Genomic DNA, 12,760 nt, shown 5'->3' on the forward strand with positions numbered 1-12,760 from the left:
ACACTGATAATATTTGAAACTCACATTATTCATATCAAAGTCTTAAATTTGAAGTTGATTTTAAAACGTAACATTCTTATTGGGTTTTTCACTTTTTTTGTTTTTGAGAAACTGATTTTTTATTTGAATTGTCAAAAATAACCTCTGACGACAATACTACCAAATATTTGAATTCAAGCTTAACATTTCAATAATGATTCCCAACATTTTGACCATGATCAAATAATTGTGTCCATTTGCTGAAGAGTTTTCAATCCACAGCTTTGGTTAAATTCTTGATATTCCAACTTTACTCTCCAGATTTCAACTTCATGCCCAAATTTTGACTATGTTCTGTCTCTGAACTTTGTGTTTTGATAAATGGCATTGGCATTTTTTTTCATAATGTTTAGGGCTGGGACGATATACTGTTCTTGCAATTCGTTTCAATCACGATTTTTGGGGTGCTGATTCGGTTTAAATTGCAATTCTTCAATTTTTATGATTTTTGCTATTTTTTAGTTTGCTTCTTTAACACCAAACCATGTGAAAAGTTAAATGATAAGGATAATGTCAACAGACTATATCAAAAGCCATGTTTTTCCATAAAGAGCACATCACATGAGTCAGAGTGAAACATTTCACCCTCTGCTGGAGAAAAGTGGTATGTTTTTCCAATTTAGTTTATAAACAAGACTGAAGTGAAGAATTTGAATTTGAAAAAAAAAAAATACAAAGAATTATGATTTTGATAGTGTCAAACAAAAAATCACGATATTTATTTTTCTCCCACCCCCAATAGTGTTACACTGCTATGCTATGCTATGGCTATGTTGAAGAGGGTTCCCATTTCTTCCCATCAATGCCTCATTTTTTCTATTTTAATCCCAACGTTTGGACGTAATTCTTACATATTAATTCATTATTTGTATTCTTAATTTTACATTGTTCAAGATGGTTTTATTTACTTCAGAATAAAACAAAAACAAACAAAATAATCTCCCCTCTCCTGCTTGGCCCTTACATTCGTCTGTACATGTGTGGCGACACAATGATCAAAAATAACAATGTTGCTGGGTGGATTACGGTCCTGGCTGTCCGGTGGAGCTGATGGTGGATAATGGTGGCCCATTTATGTAATGCCCCACTGCACTATGGCCGTAGTGTCCCATTGTGATTAAGGCTGTAAGCTCCTTAGTGTCTCCGGCCTGCCATGATCTCCAGCCTCTGACAGATGTGCTCTATCCGCTCGGCCCGTTAGCTCCTCTCTCCTAATCTCTGACCCCTTTCTCTCCCTCTCTCTGTCACCCTCACTCATTCACCTCCTCCTCTTCATCCTGTCTCTCTCTCCCTCCTGATTATGAACAGCGAGGTCTTTCACGGCGGTCTGTGTCGCCTCTGTGACCTCAGTGTCAATCCTCGAACATTAACACTGACACTCTGAAACATGACGCCGTTTCAGCTGCATCTAGAGCCAAATTCTCCCACAGAGCTTCATCTTTCAGCTCTGGACTCTACTGATGGAGGACAGAACTCAAAGTGTCATACTGCATCGTGACCGAGCTGGACTCTAAGTGTGTTCCAGATAGGAAATGGACACATGCCAAATCTTATTAAGTTTTAAACTACACATTTACCAGTCATCGCTCTCTGTCTCTGCAGCTCAGCACAGCTAAAAACCTTTGATTTCTTCAACCACCGTAAAACTACAGAATATTTTAGTTTGTGGTGTCTATCTGAGCTCAAACAGAGACAGAGTAAACAACATTCCAGACATCATGAAGTATTTTGGCTTACTGGATGTTCAAACACATTAATTGTGTCTGTGATGAAATGCAACAGAATGGTAAAAAGGCTGCAATGCATTGTGGGACATGTAGGCGCGAGATGTGTAGCTTCACAAGGAGAAGTATTTAACTTTCTCCATCAGTAGACTTGCATGAGTATACTCATGGAGATAGTGGTCTAGCTCTCTGATTCCTCATCCTGGCATTAATGAACATATAATCCTCTAACCTGTTTACTCCAGGCCTGGCTCTGCTCATTTTGATGGTTTGTTGCTGCAGTTACATAAAATCAGTTTTATTCTAAGTTTAAGGCTCTGGTGCCATAACAGAGCAGAGAGGGACTGGACATAGACCTGGGGGAATTTATAGAGGAACATATTCACTGCTGCATGGCTATCATTGACCTTACTCACAACACTCGGGAACAGGAAACCATCATGAACCTTCCAAGTACACATCCGAGGAAATAGTGTCATGTCCATAGTCTTGTTCCCAATGAAAGACAACCAGTCGACATTTGCTACAGAAGGGACGCCCAAAGGCTGTGTTATGCTTTACGCACAAACGTGACGCGTAGAAATCAGACAAACGAGATTCATGGAAAAGAACGTGCAAGGCTTTTCTGCTTTTTAACATCTTGCACAGCGTCCATTGGTGTCCACTCCTAAACTGCAGGGGGCGGCATATCACAAATGTACATCTACTGGAGCACTAAACAAGAATGTAAGAAGTTTGCCTTTGCTTACAACACAGCATATCTGTCAGGGGTGGGAGAAAAAATCGAAAATCTGTATATCAGGATTTTTTGTTTGACAATACCAGAATGGGAATTCTTTGTCAAAAAAAAGGTTCACATTTTTCATTTCAGTCTTTGTTTTTAAACTGGATTGGAAAAAAGTTACTGCATTTCTCCAGGGAAATGGGAAAGTATGGCTCCTGATATAATCTGTAGACATTATCATCATTTCACTTTTCACATGGCCTGGTGTTAAAAAAACAAAATCCTAAACATCGAAGAATCCTGATTTAAATCGAATCGGCACTCCAAAAATCGTAACAGAATCGAATCGCTAGAATAGCATATCATCCCGGCCCTAATATCTGTCCTGGAGATTTTTTCAGGTTCTTTTAACCGATTTCTCTTCTCTGCCGAGAGTGGCCTCAATTTCACGCCATGAATTATTTACCACTTGGTTATCACAGTGATCTCTGTGTGAAGAGTCATACAGATGCCTGTATTTCTGCACTTCGACCACTAGGAGATCCAGTTCTTCTACCATCTTGTCCACACGTCTCCGTCTGGCAGGTTAGAAATTTTTGAGTGTCTCAACTCACTTAGTTCAGTTTTGCTTGGTTTGAATAAAGTTTTGGACTCAAGCCGGCTGAACTTTCCTCCTCTTTTGGACTCTGTGTCTTTTATCACTTCATCAAGCTAGCATCAGGGCTTTAGACAACCAAGCTAGGAAACAAATAGGCAGAGGGAACTCAGGGTCTATGCAGACCCCACCTGTAGGAGGCATGGGCCCGATCCACCCTTTAAGAAAAAGATACAAGAAACTAACTTGTTTTATTACCAGTTTGAGTCAAAAGGTGGCCCCATTGGCAACTTGGGAGGTGGCCCCACCCATCATCATCTCTTATGTTTCTGACAATATAGTATGGCTTACTTTGCTTATTACTGGACCAACAAACATCCGAGACACTCTCCAAACAGGAAGCCCCTCTCTGGATTCTCCCCTGCTTTGCAGTTTATTCAGCTATTCATGAGTTAATAAACTGACTGATAAACAGACTGTCGAGTTGCCTTCTGACTCTTTTGCTTTGGTGTAAGCTTTGAGAAGGATAAAAGCAGTTATGTTTGTTCTTATTCACAGCCAAAGTAACCATATCACAATTTTTGCCTGCTAACATTGTTGGCACAATCAGGGTTGGTGTAAAAATATCTGCATGAGCATAAATATTTATTTTCTTAGGTTTTCTCATTTGAAGGTTTTTAGGGAAATGAAGAGGTGGAGCTGCTTCCCAAGAAAAAAAGGAGGTGGTGGATTCTTTTATCAGTCAGATATTTTCTGTCTGGTCATTTTGATCATCAATCTGTCATTAATGTAGAGCCAAGCACCTGCTGCTCTTCCACTGTATCTATCTTCTTATAAAGGCGAAATCAGAGCAGCACACAGCTGAACAGACAGGAGAACAGCTCCACCTACAGGAAATCATCTGAACTCAACCCATGAGGTATCACAGCAACAAGTTTCTCTACAAAATTTGCCACAGCAAAATCACTGAGGTCTTAAAATGTGAGCTGTGTGCAGACATTTTTTACAAAAATGTCTGCACACAGCTCAGGAACAGGCCTCTCTGTCTCCACAGGTGTGTGTGTGTGTGTGTGTTGTTCTGAGTGAAGTGAGTGTGAAAGCTTTGCATGTATTCACCCAGTGAAGTTGACCAATGCAGATTTTAGCAGCCAATAGGGGCAACGAGGGGTCCTCTGGTCTCATCCTGCAGCATTCTTTAAATACAGACACTGCACCGACACCCTGTAACACACACAAACACACACACTCATGTGAGCACACTGTGAATCATGTGAGCACGACAGCCTCTAATTAAATGGAATCACGTTTAACCGAGTGAATCAAACACACATCATCTGTCCTTACACAGCCCTATTAGACCCATTTAGACACACAGTCACTTAATACATGTAGGCCAATCATTAATGGACCACGTGCACGCTCACATGCACACACGCACTCAGTCGGCTGGTCCTAAATAGAAGCGGACGTGACGACACTGAGGCGGCCCCCTCTCCTTCTAGGGAGCAGAGGCCTATTTCTAGAGCTCTCCATTGATCTGCAGTGTCACTTTATCCTGCAGCCCGGATCAATGTCTTTCTCACACACTCACACACACTCACACACACTCACACACGCATTCATGAGGTTACTTTAAGCTATTTTAACTCCTGCTCAGGATTCCCATCCCTGACATTTAACTTCATTTCAACAATTTCAGAGCATCTCAGAGTCAGTTTCCTGTCTTGTTCTAGCAGCAGATGGCACTTTGTGCTCCCACTTAAGAAAACACATCATGTATTTAACAAGCCAGCAAAATGTCATCAGTGTACATTTAAAGCTGGAACTCATAATAATTACATACAAGCAATTAGGAGCCAACATACATCTATGGGTGGTGTTAGTGATAAGGTAAGGAGCGCTGCTGTGTTAAGTAGAGAGGTATGATTGAAGAGGATGAATGTCTCCTTCGGGTGTGTCTTAGTGTATCATGGTGCGTGCGTGTGTGTGTGTGTGTGTGTGTGTGTGTGGCTGGTATTTAAGGAGAAATGAGCTCACCTTCCCGGCTGCCATGAGTGACAGGCCCAGCTGGTGCCAGAGGTGGAACTCGTTGAAAGAAAACTTCATGGCTCGCTCCAGACACTAACAGACACACAGGATGAAGCAATAAAGAGTTATACAGGTGGGATGAGCAAAGGATGCACAGGTGGAGGCAGATCAGGTGAACACTGGTTGTATGAAAAAAATGTGGCCTTCAATTCAAAACCCCAGAATATGCACATAAGAGCTGTCGGGTAAAAATGCAACGATTCTTCTCAATTTGATAAAGTTTTGGTTAGGAGCTTTACATTTACTTCTCTCATTTAAACAGCTGCTCCACTGACAGGCCACCCCTCTGTACTACATTTTTTCCAGCTTGAAATGACTGTCACTCCCCCTCAGCACCCACTCAGCACCGCTTCAGACCATAATGATGTGATTGATATGTGTGTGTGTGTGGACGAGCAGTGGACGGCGTGGAGCGCCCTCACTCTGATGTTGTCAGTCACGTAGATGTGAGTTAAAGCACAGAGAGTCTGAACAATGTGCTGATTAAATAATGTGCACCTATCAGACAGGCCGCTGATTGTTTTAAAGACGTCCTGCTGCACACAGCTCAAAACACTGCACAGCTCATTTTACAATGAGCTACACTCTAATATGAAAACACGACTTAACTATGTCAGCAGTCAGCAGAAATACTCGATAACTGTTTCTGCTCCAAGCATAACGACGCTGACCCTTGTTAACCTTGCTAAATCTGCCCCCACACATTACACATCCCAGTTTAACTCCTGTTCAGAGGGGTCATACACAGAGCTGAGACTGAAAACTGACAGTGGAGGGATGACACAATGACTCAGCAGTAGCACTTAGATACAACTCTTCAGTTTAATGCAATGGTTTTTATTCAAGATTTAGATTTGACAGAATCATTATTTTCAAACATAACCCCCTGATTGTGTCAGCACAAAACACCCAAAGCTGCTATCTGTGTCTTTAATGAAAACCTAACTGGCTCACAGTAGATTTGGGGTTCTTTGTTTCACACGGACATAAAAGTGTACTAAATTAGGAAAATATTAAAGATTTGTATGGAGCTTAAAGGGGCTGTGAGGAGCTTGAAAGTGATCTTTAAAAAGTATCTCTTCTAGATATATGCCTGATTGTAATCAACACTTTAAAATTAGATTATAAGCGCCAATATTGCTGGTTACGGGTTATTTTAAATTGCTGCTTCTTAGCTTCCAGTTCGGGTCGACCAGGGACAGATTGATTTAAAGCATGTTTAGTTCTCTATGACAACGCCATGCCAGCTGACAAAATTGAGCAGGGGCGCTAATCTGTGATGTGCTGACGTGCCTCTGTAGAGCTATAGAGATCTCTATACTTCTTATCTCTCTTATTCTTACTATCTCTATAGCTCTGTGCCTCTGTTTTAGATTGTATCTTTTACAACAGCTGTCAAATACAGAAGATGCAGACTCAAAATAATTTCTCCCGTATCACTTTGGCGCCCCCTCTAGTGTCCCTGCATCGCATATAGTGCATACCCCCTTTTTGCGCCACTGCTATAACACAGTTACGTAGTGCTAGGGTTTGAAACGTGACATCAAGCAAATGTTGTAGCAGCCGGCTATATGTTAGCTACATCATCAACCCATTGCTCTGATGTATTTGCAGGCTAAAGTGACAACAAGTAAACACTGTCAGTTTGTAAGCCGTTTATTAGCCGTTTATATTTAGCGAAGCTAGCAGTCTGGTGCTCTAAGACATGTTGGTAATGCGTAACGTTAGTGAATCCTTGTTAGCTATGTCCTGCCAGTCATCTACCAATCAGAGCTAACGCAACCTCACTCTTCATTTTATTGATAGACTCTCAAGTTTGAACAGACCACTGCAGAATAACTTCTGACTGTGGGTTGGAATGGACATTATCACAAACAGTTTAGCTCCTGTGTTAGCCTTTAGCTCATGCTTGATCACTCTCTTGTTCATCTTTCTCCTGCTTCTGTCCTTTCTCTTTTTGATAGTCCAGCTCCAGTGTCCACCATTGCTACAAAATTAATCCAAGAAATCCTTTTCAGCAGAGAAAAACACGGATCTTTCTTCTCACTGCTGAACATTGTCAGCAGGGGTGGTGCTAACATAGAGACTTAGACGATCCATGAATCAGTCTGGTCCTGGACAATCTGACCATGGATAACGAGAAATAGAATTTAGAAATATTCTCATTTGAGTTGTGGATTATAATCAGACATACTGAAGTGAGACTATTTCAATACAGTCCTCACAGGGACCTTTATGGAATTTTAGAATTTTGCAGGTCATAAAAAGAGACCTGTGTTACTTTCCTGTAAATGTGAGAAAACTGATATATTTCATATAAAACTTATCCAAAGGCAGTGTGCTCAAGAGAAGAGGGGTAATTTAGCTTCTCAAAATACAATCAGAAAAATCCTGAAAAACAATACGTATGAAATCGTATCAAACGTATGAAATCTTTCCAGGACATCAATAATACGAGAATACTGATTTCGAGCTACAGCCCTTATCTTCGTCGATCAGTGATCTTGGGTGAAATTGGGTGAAAAAATTATAAACTTTTTAGGGATCAAAGATTTATTCAAATCCAGTTAATTGAATATTATGATAAAATGATTGCTGATTTGAGATGTTAGAATCAGAAGCTGCAGGAGTTACAGCACTGATTAATGAAGCCTCCAGTCAGTAATCAATCAGAGTGAATCTTTTCGTCACATCAGAGGTAGATGACATCTCATCTTTAATAAATGATCTGCACCAGGCTCATATATCAGCCAACTGATCCTCAGTGTGTGTGTGTGTGTGTGTGTGTGTGTGTGTGTGTGGTCTTCCTTATTGGATGACTGATTCTATCTATGAATCAGTCAGACAGGTGGACAATCCTAATTTAAGAGCAACCTCTAACCTCCTCTCCACAGCTCCCCCACTTCTGGGTGGAGGCTGTCCAAGAAAAAGTTGTAAAAAGTGAAAAACAGGAGGAATCTGGAGCAAGAAACTAAAACTAGAGGGAGGAAGAGGAGGAAGACAAAAACACAAGGGAGAGAAAATCGGTTTTCTTAGCGTGAGGACAGTCAAAACCATCACATCTCATCTCTGCTTAGTCCTTCTGCGTCAGATGTGTGTGTGTGTGTGTGTGTGTGTGTGTGTGTGTGTGTGTGTGTGTGTGTGTGTGTGTGTGTGTGTGTGTGTGTGTGTGTGTGTGTGTGTATACATGTGTGTGAACACACCTCAGACAGCATGGCATACTGCCCCCTCCTGGCCATGCCGATGGTGAGCAGGTCATACACAGAGGTGGCATCCTGCAGGCTGGCCTTGCGAGCCTCGGCCTGGTCTGGCAGACGACTGATCACCGCTTCACCGCTGGCCTGGACAGAGACAGAATCTGAGTGATGAAGATGAAGAGTGAGGGAAATAAGGGGAGGATAAGGAGGGAGGAGGAGGAAAACTTAGGGAGGGAAATGCCTATTCTTCTTATTAAAGCTTTGAAAGGAAGAAGGTTCAAAGAAGGGGAAAAGAGGCAGAGTGAATGTGTGGCTCACCATGGACTCTGTGATGAGCAGCAGCAGCACGGCCTCCTCCACCACGTCCTGAGGACAGAAGCAACTGCAGGGACACAGGAAACAGGAAGTAGAGCCACAAACAGTCTATCCCTCACACACACACACACTCACACACACACACACACACACACACACACGGCCACAGGTAGATTGTCTGATTGCTGTAAGTGTCCAGTTTCTGCCTCATTGTGGAGTTGTAACACAACCTGAACCTCCAGGTGTATCACTGTGCAGGACTATCTCAAATGTTGCCCACACACACACACACACACCTGCAGGCTCCTTCCTCCCCCTCCCTCTCATTCACCGCTCTCTTCTCCTCCCCTCCCTCTGTTTCCAGACACGTTTTCAAAAAGAGGAAACTGATGATTAAAGGCACAAACACACTGAGGAACACTGGTCCTCAGGGTGACGTCTCCTGTTCCGCCTCTCCCTAATCTCAGACATGGATTTGGATCTTCCTGTATGATAGTGTGGGCAGGATTAGTCATGTGGTTGTGACTAAGTATGGCTGGCAGGGGCCTGGGCAGTGAGTGCAGGAATCCTACAAACAGGGAAACGCAGACCCAGCACTCAAACGTACCGACAAAGCTGCAGCTCTGTCATGTTGTGTTATGATGAAAACTGGATTCTAATGTACCGTATACTACAGAATATGTCTGCACGCTGTCTTAATAAAATGTCACTTTCTGAAACACAAAGGTTAGCCAGGGAGTTATTAAAAGCTCTTCTTAAAAGCTTCAGATATTTGCCTGAAGGCAGCAGTGGGGCTTTAAAACTTCCAGTTAGAAACCAATGGATGACATCACAGAGCCATCTGTGGTATTTCCAGTCAATAATATCAACCAACACTGTGATTTTTTTTTCTGTTTGAACCCAAGTGTGATGAACTTGTACAGCCCCCTGGCAATTTAACGGACTGTATGGGGGTTTAACGGGTAGAATGACAAACAGCTGACCCGTCAGTGTTGTATCTTTGTGGCGGCTTCACGGTGGGGTAGATGGCATCTTTGGAGGCAGCGGCGCCCTCTCTGTGGAGCCAGGCTGAGGGCGGGGGGCCAAGTGGGGGCCAGTAGCTGTCCTCACTGACAGAGCTTAGCAGGACCTCTGCTAGCTTCCTCGCTGCAGACTGAGTGGAAAAAGCAACATGCAGATTATGTATCAGAGTCACACAAGAAGTCACCTGATGGGCTTAAAGAAAAACTGACAGATATCTGATTCAACACAAAATTAAAAGCATTAAAAGTATAAATTGTAAGTAAACACAAAAGTCAAACTGGGCTCTAGGCCTGAGACAATAGTCAATAAATCAATTAATCGTGCAATTAAAAATGTGCATGTGTTTTTTCTCCTCCTCTCTCGCCTCCAATAGACAGAGTGTCAAGAGGGTTTGCTCTGTGCATCACTCTCAGCACCTGGACATGTTAGTTCCGCAGTGGAGTGAGCAGAGTGAACTCTCTTGTCAGTCATACAAAATCTTTGTCTCTGGGCAAAGCGGAGGCACTAGCATCAGGCTAGCGCAAACATACAGCGTTCAACAAGTGAGTTGCCTGAGCTCGTGAGGGGCACGAAGGTTGGGAACATTTCGGCTTCAAACCGAATGAGCAAGGTGAGCCCATCAACGTTGAGCCAGTGTGCAGCAACGTAAAAAGGCAATGCAACAAATTTGCACGCCTAAAACACAACCACCTGACCCAGTTTATCCAGATGGGGGAAAAATCTGCATCTGCAGATGCAGAGTCCCAACCATAGAATGTATAAAAAATGGACGTCATCTTGCTCAGCTTGAAGTGAGGTCGCCACGAAAAGTGCTCCCCCTGGTGGCTGGCTGCAGTGTAGGTAAAAAAAAAATCCAGCTCTCCAGTCATTCCAGATGGGCTGTGGCCAAACTTTAAAAAATTAATACTCCTAGTAGAAATGTTTCGTACGTCTGATTCTTGTAGTGATTTGAAGATATTATTTGGCTGACTTGTATTCAAGTGCTCTTTTTCCTGAAAAGTTTTTTTTTCATTAGTTTATAAGAGGTTAAAAATGGGATTTTACGTCACATCTAACGATGATTGACAGCTGCCGTTCTCATGTATTTCTTTGTGTTTTTTACTTCTAAGCTTTCTGAGAAGGCTTATTTTTTCCCCCCTAAACCAGTCATGTCAACAACTAACCCGAGCCATGAACTGTTTGTTCTCTGCCGTTCTCATGTATTTTTTTCGGGGATTGTAAAATATGTCAGGAGGTAGAGTTAAGAAGCGATTAGACTCTCGAAAAAATAATAATTATTTTTTTCACCTGGCTCCACTCAGATTCTCTCAGAATCCCTCACAGCCTCTACTGCACAGACTCTGGCTGCACAACTGCTTCAATGGCTGCGACTGTGACGGGGGAATTTTGGCTTCAAAACCGTACAATGGTGTATGATGGACAAAGTTAATACAAACAGAACAGCGCAAAATTGAGTGCGCTCACAGAAAGTTTATTCTGAAAGCTTCAAACCAAGACAACTGGACTGTTTATAGTTTGGGATGAAGATGATGAGGCTGATGAAGCCTCATGGATGAGAGGAGAAACATCTCCCCAAGTGCTGAACAGTCCACTTGCCTGGTTTGGAGCCTTCAGAATAACTAAGCGTGATGAGTGAGAATTTACATGGACACAGAAAGTGTAGTTTGCTATGTTGCTAAAGAAATGCTACCCTTTAATCTTGTTTTTCTCCTTTATGCGCAATTTTTGACTGAAAACCCATTTAACTTTTACTGTTTGTTTATGATATTTGAAAGTTATTGATATTCCAATTACTACAGTATAAAATACTCGTGAGAAATAAAATCTTATTGCATTTGTAAGGGTGTCTTGCATTATAATGATATATTATTATCTTATGTTGGTCTCAAAATAATATCAATTTATCTTCAATTATTGTGAAACAATATCAACCAGCAAAATTATCGGACCAGGCCTACTGGGCTTCTCCTCTTTGGATCAGTGCCAGTTTGTGAACACACTTACTAGCCCAGAAACCTCGTGCAGCAGAGTCTCAGGGTGGTATGTTAGCACAAGCTAATCACGTACCTGCTCAGTAGAAAGCACGCCCTTGGACTGGAGCTACTCTCCAAGTGCCCGAAAGTGAGTGAAAGTTGAGCCTAGCTTCACTCTCAATCAGGGAAAAGCATTATCTGTCTGGCTGTTTCACTCTGGTTGTATTTTCTTTATCTGTGCTACGTTCATTATGGTAGCCGCTCAGGATTGTTTCTTCCACTCGCTAATTAACGCGCAAAGTCACCTGCGGACTGGGCCATGCTGTGATTGGCTGATCCAACCACACTTACTCTCCGCCCAGAAACGTCATATTACTGTCATATTTTGCAGCATTGCAACAACAAAATTCTCAACAGAATTTTTTTATTACGTTGTCTCATTTTATTTCTGTAACAGAAGAGTAGTAATCTCGTTTTGTGTTAGCTTGTTTAAAACAGGTCTTAAAACATATTAAATTCTGCTGCTTCCAAATTTTAATCCCTCTTCCTCTACTGTTACTGACTGCCTACAATCACTATTCATTTGCTGCTTGTTGAAAAAGTATTTTCAAATATTTTAAACGTTTTTAAACATTTTTGCTGAATGTTTATGATGTTCTTTTTTTACTCTTTCAAGTCTTTTGCATTGCTTTATGTAATAAGCAGTGCTTTATCATTATACTTGCCCTTCCTCAAAATCTAGAAATTTGCAGATTTGAAAACGCAGAGGATGATGTGAATGAACGAGTGAATAATGTGAATGGGGAGAGGTTAAAAACAGTTTGGATACAGCCCTTATGAGGAGGAGATAAAAATACTTTTTTTTTTTTTTAAACTGGTGTTAAACTTGAATGTTGGCTCCTTTATTTCACCACTTAGAAAGAAAACACATTTTTTTCTTTACATGCCGTTCACTTTTTCTCATCTGGACGTAAATGTCAGGCTGCTGGTGACACGTCATCAGTTACTTCTGTTTGCGAATATTCAGATCATTCATCATCATTTAATTCACAGCACCAAACCAATTTTTTTCTCTCACATGC

At 41.7% G+C, this 12,760-nt stretch overlaps 1 protein-coding gene across 1 annotated transcript in view; it reads right to left on the reverse strand.

The window, feature by feature from the left end:
• Nucleotides 1–12,760, reverse strand: part of ttc7a (tetratricopeptide repeat domain 7A) — a 68,553-nt gene that overhangs the window by 45,310 nt on the left and 10,483 nt on the right. The window contains exons 7-11 of the mRNA XM_074676349.1: nucleotides 9,666–9,835; nucleotides 8,686–8,749; nucleotides 8,374–8,511; nucleotides 5,120–5,203; nucleotides 4,199–4,303 (exon numbers count right to left, since the gene is read on the reverse strand). Coding sequence (XP_074532450.1) covers nucleotides 4,199–4,303; nucleotides 5,120–5,203; nucleotides 8,374–8,511; nucleotides 8,686–8,749; nucleotides 9,666–9,835 — 561 coding nt within the window. The remainder of the gene's footprint in view (nucleotides 1–4,198; nucleotides 4,304–5,119; nucleotides 5,204–8,373; nucleotides 8,512–8,685; nucleotides 8,750–9,665; nucleotides 9,836–12,760) is intronic.

Source organism: Halichoeres trimaculatus, unplaced genomic scaffold (genome assembly GCF_033239565.1).
Source record: "Halichoeres trimaculatus isolate MK-OKI-2021-1 unplaced genomic scaffold, fHalTri1.1 fHalTri1_scaffold_8, whole genome shotgun sequence".
Taxonomy (NCBI): Eukaryota; Metazoa; Chordata; class Actinopteri; order Labriformes; family Labridae; genus Halichoeres; species Halichoeres trimaculatus.